Source organism: Enoplosus armatus, chromosome 20, assembly GCF_043641665.1.
Source record: "Enoplosus armatus isolate fEnoArm2 chromosome 20, fEnoArm2.hap1, whole genome shotgun sequence".
Classification (NCBI taxonomy): domain Eukaryota; kingdom Metazoa; phylum Chordata; class Actinopteri; order Centrarchiformes; family Enoplosidae; genus Enoplosus; species Enoplosus armatus.
This window is the reverse complement of record NC_092199.1, coordinates 6081230-6096472: the sequence shown is the minus strand read 5'-3', so window position 1 is coordinate 6096472 and position 15243 is coordinate 6081230. Positions and strand designations below refer to the sequence as shown.

Genomic DNA, 15243 nt, shown 5'->3' with positions numbered 1-15243 from the left:
GTCCCTTTTTGGAGTCTAAGCTGGTTGCCTGCCAAGAAATAGTCCAGTACATAACCCCCATAAAACGTTGAATTGTCATTTTTATACTTTGTTTTTTATATGAATTAAACAATCAAGATATAACATGTTAATTAGTGAGCTTTAGAGGTGCTGGTTGTCGGATTTTGTTTCCGCTGGACAGAGCCAGGCTAGCTGTTTCCCCTGTTTCCAGTGTTTGTGCTAAGCTAAGCTAACCTGCCGTTGATGCCTGCTTTATTTTACGGACAGATATGAAAGCTTCTCATGTACCTCCTATGCCAGAAAGTGAACAAGCATATTTCCCAAAATGTCGAACTTTTTCTTCAAAAATGATGAATTGGGAATACAGATCAGGGAATACAGATCAGGTATTCGGGGCTGTGAAGCAGCTCATCCTGAGTCAGATATCAAAACTGTTACGCTGTCATTATTACAATAATTAAATACCTGTGGTATGAAGCTGTTATCAGTATATATAACACCTAAATGTCAATATTATATTTGAAAATTGAGTAACATCATAACATTATAAAAATGATGTAATAATGTAATATTGTCTTTTTATGGAAAATTAGTTTACCCTTTTCTCTTTTCATGAAGCAAGACGAGTTTGTGCTTATACTTGATACAAACTCCTTTAATACTATGTAGACCAAATCACAATATGGTTAAATAGTTCAGCCCTAGGACAGAGCTTCCTTCTGCAGTCTGTATGAAGTGTGTTTTCATTTAGACAGATCCAACAGCGACGTCTGTCTGATCTACAGAGGCTGCTCATCAGGCCGTCTGCCAGTCCATCTGGATATCACACACTCCTCTTTGAATGTTTGCGAGCTCTAAGATGAGTGAACCGACAGGATGATTTGATCGGGAATGTCCCTTCTTCTAAATCTAATTCTCCTCCTGTCTGCTTGATGCTACTGGACCGTCACTGGTGTGGGGGGGGGGCAGCTTTGTTGAATCTCCCCCATCCTCCTCCTTTCTGCCCCTCCCTCACCACCACCACACAGCTCAGCTCCTCTTACATTATTAGCCGTCTGTGATGTTACATTAAAGATGCATGACTCTCATGCTGTCTCACTCAGCATGGGCCTCCTGTGTGTGTGTGTGTGTGTGTGTGTGTGTGTGTGTGTGTGCAGGCGAACACGCTTGAGTTGCTGAGTGATAGAAAGAAGGGCACACACACACACACACGCAAACACACACACGCATGTTATTGTGTGAATGCGGTCGAGCTCTCTCAAAGCCGAAATTTGTTATTTGACAGATGGATGTGGGAGGCTGTCACTGAGACTAAACGCTCCTGAGAGAGACGGAGAGAGCTGTCTGGTTGGACAGAGATAGCGAGCTAGATGGACGGAGAGTGGGAGGGGGTTAGCTTCACAGTATTGATATAATGCAAGCTTTGAGTGCCCTGTCTGCTTGGTTGAGTGCTTCTCTGTGCTGCTGCATATGGTGTGTGTGTGTGTGTGTGTGTGTGTGTGTGTGTGTGTGTGTGTGTGTGTGTGGGGTTGGAGTCCGTTGTGTATGTGTGGTGATGGGACGAACGCAACAGAGTTAAGCTTGTATGTGTGTTTAAGTCTAACCTCCCTCTGAAGTCCACTTTAAAATCCCCAGACACTTACCGAACTCACACACACACACACACACACACACACACACACACACTCACAGGAAGCTAAGTGTGTGTGTGTGTGTGTGTGTGTGTGTGTGAGAGAGAGAGGGTTTGTGAAGTTATCTGTCTCCCTGGCTGTATCAGTGTCCTAATTGGACTAACAGGATTAATGAGGCGAACTAGATTCTCCAGCTCTCTCTCCTCCCATCTTTTGTTGTCGGGGCGGGGATCCTCAGTGCATGTGTGTGTCTGCACACAGCAGGTTAAATCCAAGTCACGTTACAACCCATTTAACAGAGGGTGGTGATGTGGATAAAATCTTCTATCATGGTATATATAATTTCATTAGCGCTGAAACAGTTAGTCCATTAATCCATTAGTCAGTTGACAGAACAGAAATCTACAACAAATCTGAGGACTAATTAATGGTTAAAGCCACTTATCTCAGTTTTATGTCTTTGTAGATTGAATAGGTTTTGGTTTTGGACTGACTGGGAGACATTACTTTCAGCTCTGGGTTATTGTGACCAGCCTTTTCACCATAGACTAAACAATTAATGCCTTTAAAATAGCCGACAATGTCAATAATCATTAGTTGCAGCCCTAATATATTTCATGGTTTAATACATTTTCTGGATATTCCATTGAGAAGCTGTTTATTCATAAAATAACCAAATAAAGATGTCAGTTTTGGGCATTGTATACCTGAAGAATCAAGGTACTTCATCGCATTGATGCTAAATACAACTACAGATTTTTGAAGCTGCATTACTTTATTAGTTTTTATTAGTGTTTGGACACTTGGTGGCAGTGGAATGAGATGAAATTATAAAGAAAATTGACATATTACCACCTTATGTTGGCATAGTGAATGTGCTAGCCAACAGTTGACTATTTACACATTCAGCAGTTACGAAGAATAATTAGCATTAATTTGGAGTTGTCTTTCTGGCCACCTGATGAATTTAACTCCAATAGTCACTATCTTTTTAGCTCAGTTTTGGTGTCCACCTATTCCTGAGGGAAATTTCTAGCTCTCTAGCTGCTCAATGCTCCACTATGTTCACGAACTTTGTCTGCCTGGTGCTGGGCAGGTAGCGCACAGTGGGTTTAAAAAACATATTTTCTCACTTAGCTTAACTTAATTGTCCACATTGAGGTCTGTAAATTAAGCTAGTTATTGTCACAATAGCATCTTTATTAACACTAAAAATAAGGACCAACTTGCTGTGCATTATCTAGTCCATTAAACAGTTGCTTACCATACAGTATACATTTACTTATTATTTAATATAATGTTGCATTTTAGTCCGACTTTGAACCAATTTGCTCAAGTATACAAATCATTCCACCTGTGATTACTCTAGGTTACATCTGCATTATTACATCTAACCTATCTAAAATAATGTACTATGTTATGGGTTTTGGTGGATTGTTTTACTATTAAATGATGGTGTAAATGCAGTAGAAAGGAGTTTTCATCCTGCCAAACATTGAAAGCCTGTTTATTTTAGATTTCTTTTGGCCTGATATTGAACACTGGCATGGTCTCATTCATCTCCCAAAACCTGTATCTGTGTAGTAGTAATTCTCATTGATTTGGATAGGAAAAACAAGCTTGAAGTCACCTCACAGCCAAAGTGGACAGTATCTGGTAGTGTGCGAACGGTATAGTTTTTTTGGCTGGCATGCCACCTCAGGACCCGACCACTAAATCAATGATGGTGCTGTCCATTTGCTCCACTCTGTTCCAAATCACTCTGAGTCCATCTTTCAGCTGAAATCCCTGCCGAGATGCGCTGTTATGCAAGAGGTTACATTTGGGGATTAGCACATCATTTTCAAGGGTAGACATCAAGAATCCAATGGCGTTTATAGGTCACAAATCCCATGCAGTTGTTATGTGTTATACATGCAACAAAAGAATGATACTACACGTTTGCTCATATGTATTACTGTCTTTTATTGTGTTTAGCTTCAGATTAGGGCTGCCCCCGACCAAAGACTTTCCTAGTGAGAGTCCGCATCCCTCAAGGGCTGCATTTGAAGCGTATTCTTATAATACATCCATGATTTCAAGACAGACTGTTCCTGACTTCTGTGTTACAAAAGAAAAGGTCCGTGTTGCAACTGTCCCCCTCATACTTTCGTCCCGGAACTAACGACAAAGTGCAGCTCCCTTTTTTTTCCTGTGATTAACTGACCAATGAAAACGATGCAAAGCTTTTCAAAAACAAGTCAGAGTGTTTTTGCAGTGCTTTACAAAAGACATAAAACTGAGAAAATGCATAGATCAGAGTAAAATAAATAATGAAATAAAACAAATCCAACAAATGAAGTCTTCTTCCTTGATATGTGTTGGCAACTTTAGGCTTTCATTTCTTGCAAAGGAAAATACAGCAGGAAATATATATAATATAAGGCAAAAATGTCAAAATACAGCATAGTTTTTCTTCACCTGCAGATGTTGGATGGTTTCTGATTGTGTATTCACGTTATTTATCTGATAACGGCTGTCATTTTAGAGGTTCCCTATGATCTGACGTACGAGTCCTACTGCAGATCTCAACACTGTAAATTCCTTTCTGCGTGATTGCGTGCCTTTGCTGCTGCTGTATCTACGTATGCAGTGTGTCTGATTGTCTTGGACTGATTCATATTTGCTTCTGTGCGATCTTTGTGTCTCATGTTCAGCAATGCATGGACATGTATGTGTGTGTTGCTGCCTGCATGTGTGAGTCTGACTGTTGCATAAGAGGATCTGCTGCTGTCCCGGAGCTTAACTAAGGATTTAAACCTCTCTTTCTCACTCTCTCTTGCACTCTCTCTTCCTGTGTCGTCTGTCTCTCTAGCGCTCTCTGTTGCACTCTCTCTAATCTCTGTAACTGCATGTATATTGTAGGGGGATGATGTCATTATTTGCTGAATAAGTCTGTGCGTATGCAGATCGTATGTTCTGCTTATCTAGTAATGTTTGAGCAGGAACATTTCTTTTTGTTCCGTTTTGTACCTCCATTTTGATGACACCTGCTCACACACACACTTAACTCATTATAAAATGATAAATCCATTCATTTCTATCGTATGTAATTTATGCCATGTATATAGAGGATAATGGCTTCTAGCACAGGTACTGTATAGCATCAGCTTTACTTCCCCTTCAGTTATCCTCCAACAACTAGTCTGTGTTTCGGCAACTCTTAACAGGTAACAAGTAATTAAATACATCAATTGTTACCATCTTCCAGTCTGTTGACACAGAGAGGACTCAATCTAAAAATAAGAGGTTTGGATGAGACACAAGGATCACTTTGTCCAACATGTAATGCTGCACATTTGTTGGCTGCAAACTCTTCACAAATAGCACAAGAACATTTTGTCGAGAAAGCTGATTTCACTCTGATGAGGACAGATTTGAGCGCCTTATATAATATTTCATATATTTAGTGTTTTTTAAATGTGTTACGTAGCCTTAAACCTTTTTATTGCTTCTGTGGTTGATAATAACATAATATTCAACATGATAATATACATAAAGTTAATGTTATACCTTATTAATCTCTGTATGAAATGACTGGGTGGTAAGTGTTATCTACTTTGACAGTTGGTCAACTTACCTGTTAAGTGATTACAACATACACTAGATAGGTGGATGAATACGTTATTGCTCACCTATGGCTTCATCAGTTATATTGACTTAATCCTGTTCCACTTTTAAAATTGGACATCTGGAGGCCGTAAAAGGTCAGTCCTCTTACTTAGGTAATACTAGTTGAGCCATGAGTTGCCTTCGACCTCGTTTATTCCTTTTTTGTGTCTCTATTTTCATAATTTTACAGGGAACTTTTACAAAAGAGCCAATGTTTCCTGTGTATTTCTTCTACCGATAGACCACTCTGCCATCCCAAGTCCCTAACTCTATACGAGTGGTTGAAATGGGACAGTACTGGGGGTGCTCCGGTAGCTCATCGGGTCGAGCACGTTCCACATATCAAGGCTGAATCGGGTTCGAGTCTGGCCCGGGCCCTATATATATAAAAGAAATGGGCCAGTATTAAGTAAGACTAAACGTGCAACTAACAGTTATTCTCATTATTGATTCATCTGCTGTGCAGCAACGATGATAGCAAGTTCAAATTGACAGCATTAATGATGATGATAATGTGATGAAGGGGATAAAGGCAACGATGATAATAATAAGAATGAGGATGATGATGGATTTGATTACACTGATGTCTGATGATGATGTTAAGGATAATGATAACGTGCTGATGGTGATGAAGGTGATGACTGGCAATAAAGGCAACAAAGAATGGCATAAATGGTATTAAAGATTATAGATTCATCCTTTGGTCTATAAAATGTCAGAAAATAGTCCAAGGTGACGACCAGCATTCCAAGACTCAAAGATATTCAGTTTACTATCCTATAAGACAAAGAAATACACACAATTGACAAGCTGAATTAATTTTCTGTGGATTGACTAGTTGATTAATTGACCAGTCGTTTCAGCTGTAAAGATGAAGATGATGGTGCGTATTATACTGGTGCCTATGGCCCCATTTACACCTGTTATTAACGTGCAACGTGTGTCTGTGTACCTTACCTGGACAAGGAAAAGCATGTTAATTCAGATGTAAATGCTGAATGCGATCGGATTGGCAAGATGAGCCCGACATGTTGAACAGTCTTCTAACTTTGCCTCTTTTTGCTTTCTCAAGCAAGATCGGCAAAAAGCTAGAGAGGACACCTTCCTCAGCAAGAATAATAAGTTGAGCCAGTTCAGCAGCATCACCTCCCTTGCTTGAGATCGTCATGTTTTCTGAGAAGTCTGCCAGCTCCACCCACCTGATTTGCACATTGAGATTGGACCACAAGGGTAGATCGGAGATAATGAGGATGCTCATAAACAGCAGGTGTAAATGCAAAGCCTGGTTATAAAAATCCTCATCCAGATGACACATAGAAGATAGTATGTTGATACTAGGAGTAAACAGGGTCTATGGTGATGATGTTGAAGACAGAAAGGAAAATAGTGATAAAGATGGTAATGTTAATGGTGATGTTAATGCTGATATCGATGCAAGTGGTGGGGAGGAGTGTAATGGGAATGAAGATAATGAACTCGTCCATGTGCACTGCTGAGTTTGTGCGTGCCCCCCTGCTGCTGTTCACTGTTCAGTTGTGTTATTTCCCACTGATTTACTTAGTTTCTCTCTTTCTTTGTCCATGCAGATTGACTTGGAGCCGGAGGGGAAGGTGTACGTGGTCATTGATCTGTCTGGATCCTCCACTGAAGGTAAAACCACCACAACACACTGTTTTACTAGTGAAAGGACTCACACATGCTTGCACACAGGCCTGCAGTTTCATGACAGTGTGGCTTGGTGGTATTTGCTGGCGGAAAGTACAGCAACGACATGTGCAAAGCCGGTGGTAATGAGTCTGGAAAGGTGGACCTATTTAAAGATTATAAGCCGCATGGGTTGTCCCTCTACCAGCATATCGGCTACTTATATATCATGAACTTCATCTCGGTTTAACCTAACTTTATTTAAGACCTAGAACAGTCGCGATCCATCATCCTCCAGACAAACAAATCATATTTACCGGCAGCTTTTGACAGAAAAATGAGGAGAAACGCTTCGTCATTTAAAAAAATAAAGTGTATCTCCTATTGCATCAAGCTAATACATTTTTGGCCACTAGGGAGCAGCAGAATGAGCCGTAACACAAAATTTACATATTATCACCTGATAAAGTTGTTATGGTGAACTTTTTAGCAAACAGTTTACACGTCCAGCACACTGAGAAACATTAGCATTAATTTGGAGTCGTGTTTCTGGGTAATATTCTCATCACCTCCAAGTTAGCGACTAGCTGGTGAACACAGTTGAGTATTTACCAGCTAAAGAGCCAGATATTTCCCTCAGGAGTTGGTAGAGACCAAAAACAGAGAGTGAATATTGGACTTATATTCGCCAGGTGGACACAAACATCAGCTTAAACGGTGATAATATGTCAATGTTGTGTTTATAACTTGTTTTCACTACTGCCAAGTGGCCCAAACAAGGTTTAACATAACATACTGCACATACATCCTCAGCCATTTCTGCCAGCACTGAAACTAGAAACTAAAGATTAAAAAGACCAAACATGAAGCTTTAGGTCTTCCTGTTTTCCTTGAAAGTTACTCAACAGAAGTCATAGAACTTTCTCCTTCTCGCTCTTGTCCTCTTTTTCCTTCTTCCTCTATTTGTTTGCATTGATTAAACATGGAAACATCCAGGATATCGCTCTCAATTAGCCTTTCCGCACACATACTCTCACCCCCATGCTGCCAGATAAGAGCGATTTGCACCTGCACCTTTGTGTCTTCACACCTGGTTATAAATAGAAACAGTTCTCTGCCTCCCAGTGAAAATGTGTGTGTGTGTGTATATATATATGTATGTTTATGTGTGTGTGTGTGTGTGTGTGTGTGTGTGTGTGTGAGGATGCAGCAGAGAACCCCAGCACAGTATAACACAGTATGGTTTCTCTATGTAAAGACGGATAAAGAGAACAGGAGAGTGAAGAGAGTAGATTCTTAAAATAGGTGAGATTGAGCCACGGATTACACACACACACACACACACACACACACACACACACAGACTCAGGCGTTCATGTCTTGCCCTCCTCATCAATGATTGGACACTCTGTTGTGACCTCACGACCCACTCCCCGCCCACTCCTGAACTTCCTCCCTGAGTTCAGTTGGTTTGAGTGCTCGTCATGTTAATGTATGCTGATAAAAACAAACGGTGTGTGTGTGCTGATAGGAGGGCTGGAGAGCAGTAAGGGATGGAGAGATGGAGGGTGAGAACTAGAGGAATAGGTGGTATTTTTAGCAGATTTATTTTTTTTTCCCCTGGTGCAATCTGTTCTCTGCAGCTTCCGAGGCTGGAAGGACTTGTTCTTCTCCATTTTTCTCCTCTTTCCTCCTCTTTCCTCCTCTCCATCCTTATGCATCTGTTGGTCTCAGGAAGCGAATAACAATAATCTGACCTAATCTGACCATCTGCAGTCTCTCCCTCTCTGTTTCCATGTTCTCTCTTTCTTTATCCTTTTCTGTTTCTTTTAAATATGTTTTTTTTCCACATTCCTCAAAGTTTAAAAGATAACCTTCATGATTGAGCGCTTAAAATGGCCACAGTAATATTTTCTTTTTAAAGAAAAGCTTATTGTTTATATATATTGTGTTTAATATCTTTATTCAACTGCTGTGTGTTTGGAAATTAATGACAGAATAGCAGAATTTTGATTCCTACAAATTGGCATATAATAATAATAATAGTAACGATGATAATGATATATCATTTTTATAATATAGCACTTTAGGTTTACAAAGTTCTTTGCAAACATAAAAACAGAAAATGCACAGAGCAGTTTCATACGAAAAAAAATAAGAATAAAAACTAGTTAAAAGCCAGTTTATAAAATTGAGTCTTGAGTATGACCGTCAATCCTCAGGTCTGTAGTGTTGAGTTTGGCATGATATTTTCAAACCTAAAGAAATGTGACGGGTTCATCTCACCCTCCTCCAACCACCTTTATATCTCGGATAAAGGCCACTTCTGCTTCAGTTTTATAGATATCATCTAATCTCATTTTGCATTTCTGTCAGTCTAATTCTGTCGTCTTCAAGAAGACTGCCTGGGTGGGACTGATAGATGGATGCCATTTCTTTCCTCCACAAGCTTTTTGATTTAGCAAGCACTGCTGCGATATTCGTTCATGTATTTACCTACTTAAAGTTTGTACAATTCCTAGTAATTATCACGTGAATTCTCCTTTTTAGCTTCATCCTCATAGTGTGAGTTTATGTCTGACACGTTTATATAAGAGAAATAAGCTGCCAATGTTCATCCTCTTGGAAGATGAATTGTGGCAAATGGCTTTGTGATATACGAAAGTAAAGAAAATATCTTCCATGTTAATAAAGTCAAAAACAAACCAAATCTTCTAGACTCATCCTTAATACTTGTTATGTATCTGTGTGTTAGAATATGACTCACCAAACATCAGTTAAGACAAGTTTTACCATAAAAAGTTTTAGTTTGGGAGTTTAATTTATTGGTTTACATGAGGAGCATCTTTCTTCAGCGTTATCTAGAACAATATTTAAGTCCAACCACCAGTAGAGCACAAGGGTCTCTGTACCACAGACCATAACTGTAAAACTTAGTTACTGTAACAAAAAAACTGTTACTGCCATTTCAGAAGCTCCAAAGAATCAGTATTTTAAAACAGATGAGCTGTTTCACGTTTCAACTTTTCTTGAGAAAATGTTGCCGTTTCTAATTTTATTTTGGCAGTCTCATCAAGAATTGTATAAGAATATCTACAATCTTGCTTACTTACACTTCAACTTCTTTAAGGGCTTCAGATTCAGCTACAACTTCAGTTTTTTATTATCCTTGTTCCTTATTCATGACACTTTGAAAGCTCAAAAGAATAACAATTTTAAGGCATTTCAGAAGTGTGAACATTTCAATTTTCTCCAGAAAAAAATGGCCTTTTCTGGCTTTATTTTGATTAAACCTTGAAGGATTATTGCACAAACGTATCGCCGATCTTGTTCAACATGTGAGGAACCACTTCAGCTGCCTCTTCAACTTCTTTCAGTGCCTTAACTTTAGTTACTTCTTCATTTTGTTCAAATGTGTCAACTTCAGCTATTACTGCCATCTCAAAAGCTCCAAATAAAATCTAAATTTTGAGATGTTTCAATGTGTCGACTGTGTTCTCACTTGTAGCCTTTTCTGATCTTCATTTTTATTCAATCTCGTTCAATGTTTGAGGTGCCGCTTCAACTTAATTGAGTATTGCACAAACATATCGATGATCTTGTTCAACATTTGAGGAACCACTTCAACTGCCACTTCATCTTCTTTCAGTACAACTTTATTTGTTGTTTGTTTTTCTTCAGAAAATTTAGCATTTTCTAGTTTTATTTATCTTTAACCTCAATAGATTTTTGTACACACATCTATCTACAATCTTACTCATTAATTGAGAAGCAGATGGATTTCTGCCACGGTTGTATTGTTATTCATTTTTTATGTCATATTTATTTACATCACCATCTGTGGCTCAGCTTTCCCTCTCCTCTGTCTTCACTGTCTGCTGGTCTTCTGCATGTTTTTGTCAAATTTGAATCTTCTGTCTGTTCGTATGTGTGTGTTTGTTGGACGTCCGTCTCCCAGTTGGTCATTCAGCGGTACCGGAGTATGTCTGTCTCCACGACGATCACTCTTTACTCATCGCCCCTCCTCGTCAGCATGCCTGTGTGCATGTGTGTGTCCTGGACAGATGGATGATGTATTATGTAAAACAAAGTGATCCCAATAATGGCCTGTTAAGCTCCCCCCCCCCCCGCCTACCCCCCTCTATCCCTCCACCACAATCACACACAGATACACAAAAACACACACTTTCACTCACATCCACTCCTACTCACACACACACTAGAGTCCCTAGACAGCCAGTCTGTAATCGAACTCTGGAGAGGCTCAGCAGTAACCACATTTATAACGCACCCAGGAGAGGGATGGAAAGAGAGTGAAAGAAAGGGAAACTAGGACAGGAGCGCAGAGAGAGAGGGAGTGTGTGTGGGAGTGAGAGTGGAGGTGGTTCTCTTGTCTTAAGGTTACCCTCGAAAAGCATTTATGTTTCCGGGGAGATGCAGAGAGGAAGGGAACGGCTGGTTGGATGGTGCTCGCTGAGGAGGAGTATTTTAATATGCTGTCCTTCGTTTTAGTGCCCACACGTGAAAGTATAAATAGCGTGTACGTATGCATAGGCCTCTGGTAGGTGTGGGGTGTTTGTGAGAAAGAGGGAGGGTGGGGGGGAAAGGAAGATGAGAGGCCGTTGAATGATTAAACATCTCGAGCAACATGATGCAAATGATCCTTATTTGTACAAACTGTCTCAGGAAGTACAATCGATTGGCGTAAGAAAACATCACTGTCATGAGTGTGGACACTCATCTAAAACTGACTCAAACACACAAAAAGTTCTGTCATTTCTCTTTTGCAGATTCATTTTTTGTCGATGAACTTTTTTTTGTGTCTGCTCGCTCGACAGCCTCAGGAACCAATGAGAATGAGGAGCGAGTGTTTCGAGAGAGGATTGGTCCTCGCCGGCGACAGGGCGCCGTCCGAAGACGCGTCCATCAAGTCAACGGACACAAGTTCATGGCCACCTACCTGAGACAACCAACCTACTGCTCACATTGCAGAGATTTTATCTGGTAGGCAACACACACACACACACACACATCTGTCTGACCTAACTTACCTGCTGTTGTGTTTCATTAAACCAACCTGGCTGAAATGCTGACTCCTCTGTGTGTGTGTGTGTGTGTGTGTGTGTGTGTGTGTGTGTGTGTGTGTGTGTGTGTGTGTGGTCTGATAGGGGTGTGCTGGGGAAGCAGGGATACCAGTGTCAGGGTGAGTACTTTTCTCTGGCGGACTCCAGTTTCTCAAGTAACACTGCACATCGTGTATTATTTAAGCATGAGAACACAAGAGGGATTACATGTTGCTGAATGACAGCTGTGATTTGGTCGTAAGCCACCGTCGCCCAGAGATGAACTGCATTACACCAACATCTACAAGAATACATAATAGTATTAAAAATTTCTCATGGACATTGTGGCTGTCGCATGTGTTGCGTTTTCTCCAGTGGATACAAACGTCCTAAAAAATCCAGCTGGAAGTCAAAGATTTACTTAACTGACCTGTTGAGGTACTTTATTGCTGCGCAGGCTCACAAGGAACAACAGTCATATTGGATGATTCTGGAGAACGTGATGCACATCCAACATTCAGTGCAGATGCAGGAAGTAGTGTCGTTGTATGTAGTATGGTGAGAGGTAAGGGTGTGGTGGATGGGTGTCTACTTTTTATGTAGATATGTGTATTCAACTTTTTAGCACTGGTGGATTACTCAGTAACTTGAATGTTGTATTTCTACTGTTGTGAAGTGTTCTGGCGTCTAATAAGCCTTTTAATGCATTCATCTGTTACTCCAACTGGACTTCTTGGATCCACCAACACAGGCCCCTGCACTGTTTTTAACGCTGGGCTGTTTTCAGTCTGAATGCTCACTAACAAACAATGTTGCCTATTTTAATTATTTAACTATGATGCAGATATTTCCCAAACCGTAACCAACCAAGTACTTTTAGTTGCCTGAAGGCTACACTGCAGGCGTTTCAGCCACGTCCATTTCAACTAATACAGCTGTCCACGCATGTGAGTAACTACAGTAAAACACAGGTGATCTACACTCAATACTGTACCTGAACGCATCCTGTATAGACGCAGACGGAGGACTGAAGGTGCTAATGTACTGCTCACACTACCCCTCCTGTGTAGCTATTACCTTAACCACGCTTTAACCACATTGTTGTTGTCCCTGTTTGATGTTGTAGACATAATTAAAAACATTGCCATTGAAAGTAATCCAGGTTTTACAGAATCATCCAATATTAATGTTTTCTCTGGCGAGTGGGTCGAGCTACCTCTGTAATGGCTAGTTTTTGAAATCATTGGCTGATAATAGATTAATCAATCTGAATCCAGCACTCTTTTTTATTTCACTGTAATTGGGATCATTCATATATGCGTATGTGAGGCTGCAACTTCACAACACTATTTTTGGGCTTTTGTAGATTTTAATTATGTTAAAGAAGGTTTAGAAAATTGCATTCTTACATTTTAATATTGACATTTAATGTGGGTCAGTCTCCTTTAATAAGGTCAGTACTGGCACGGATATTAAACCAGTGTATCAAATCGATGCTCCACTGGAGAGCTTTTATCACCGCTATTCTTCCTGGGTATCTAAACTGGGGATAATGTTGGTAATAGCATCACTACTTCATACTAATTGTCATGTTTGTCAACTTTGAGTGACTAAATTTAACAAGATGCTGTGCTTCCAGTGTGCACGTGTGTCGTCCACAAACGCTGCCATGAGCTCATCATCACCAAGTGTGCCGGGATGAAGAAGCAGGAGGACACGCCTGAGGAGGTACACGCACATGCAAGCATCCAAGTACACAAATACAAGCGGTGCTGGTATTCTTTTAGCTCTTTAACATTTATTATTTGTTAATAAACTGTTTGTTACATGCTCACATATAGACGTGAATGCACACTGAACCCTGTAGGAAAAACTGAATAAGGGCTCACCATTCATGCGTTTGGTGAATAAATCTGTGTTACTCAACGTGTGTACACTGTGTACTAACACTTGAGCCACATGCATTATTCCTCCAATAATGCAACGGTGACCTCTTTGTAATACTGTATGTGTGTGTGTGTGTGTGTGTGTGTGTGTGTGTGTGTGTGTGTGTGTGTGTCTCCCTCTGTAGGTGGGTTCACAGCGGTTCAGTGTTAACATGCCCCATAAGTTCAGTATCCACAACTACAAGGTCCCCACCTTCTGTGACCACTGTGGCTCCCTGCTGTGGGGCCTCATGAGGCAGGGCCTGCAGTGCAAAGGTGAGTTCACGGGCAGTGGGGAGTTTACAGCGTGATGCATTCAGTGGTGCTCATGTTTTGCAACCTCCTCCGCATGTATTTAAAGTCAAAGGCTGTAAACAAAAACAGTTTCAATAAATGTTGATAAAAACAAAAGTCACAATTAAAAAGTGTAATTTATATGACAGTTAAGTAATAAATGTCAACACAGACATTAATGTCTCTGTTAAGGAGGGTGTGTTTTGTCGTCTGGCTTGTTTCTTTCAGGATCAAAAAGAAAAGAAACTTGGTGAAATGTGACATGTACAGGAATTTCTTTTAAATTATGTTTTAACATTTTGAGAAAATCTTTGCTGTTTTCTCCTGAAATACTGCACATAACCTGAGCAAGCAGGTTGGGTGTTACAGTCTATTGTTGATCATGTCACGTCATATGATGTGTTTAAGGACGAGGTAACATTTGAGAAAGCCTTCCAGGGTTTAACCTGAGCCGCTCTCCTGTGTTTTTGTTGTCATGCAGTGTGTAAGATGAATGTGCACAGACGGTGTGAGACAAATGTAGCTCCTAACTGTGGCGTGGACGCCCGAGGAATCGCTAAGGTCCTGTCTGACCTGGGAGTCACGCCCGACAAGATCTCCAGCACTGCACAGCGCAGGAGGAAGGTAATGAGCTCATTTAGTCCCTCACAAATGAAGACATTTCCATCATTAAGGTTTAGTTCAACATTTGAGACATGAAAGAAGGAAACAGGCTTTACTTGTTGAATTTGATTCAAACTAAGAATCTGGAGAAGGATTTGTTTGGGTTTTTTTTCATTACTTATACAGATGGGTTTTTTTTTAGTTATATTGAATATTATCACTGATGTCTTTTCATCCTTTGTCCCTGGAATAATGAGAAACACCTGTCTCGACGCTGGTCCCTGTCCCTGTTTGGCCGAACAGTGTGGGTCTTTCTTTCTGCAGGTTTTCAGCATTTTACGACTGATACAAATAACATTTGATACAGTTTGATGTGAATGTCTGCTGTTCATCCATAATGTTGGAATAGTAAGACAGAAGTGGCACAAATTC

The 15243-nt window shown here is 40.3% G+C and overlaps 1 protein-coding gene across 1 annotated transcript in view; it reads left to right on the top strand.

The window, feature by feature from the left end:
* Positions 1-15243, top strand: part of prkcea (protein kinase C, epsilon a) — a 32174-nt gene that overhangs the window by 7830 nt on the left and 9101 nt on the right. The window contains exons 2-7 of the mRNA XM_070927499.1: positions 6869-6932; positions 11771-11930; positions 12095-12129; positions 13629-13717; positions 14061-14190; positions 14690-14832. Of these exons, the coding sequence (XP_070783600.1) occupies positions 6869-6932; positions 11771-11930; positions 12095-12129; positions 13629-13717; positions 14061-14190; positions 14690-14832 (621 nt within the window). The remainder of the gene's footprint in view (positions 1-6868; positions 6933-11770; positions 11931-12094; positions 12130-13628; positions 13718-14060; positions 14191-14689; positions 14833-15243) is intronic.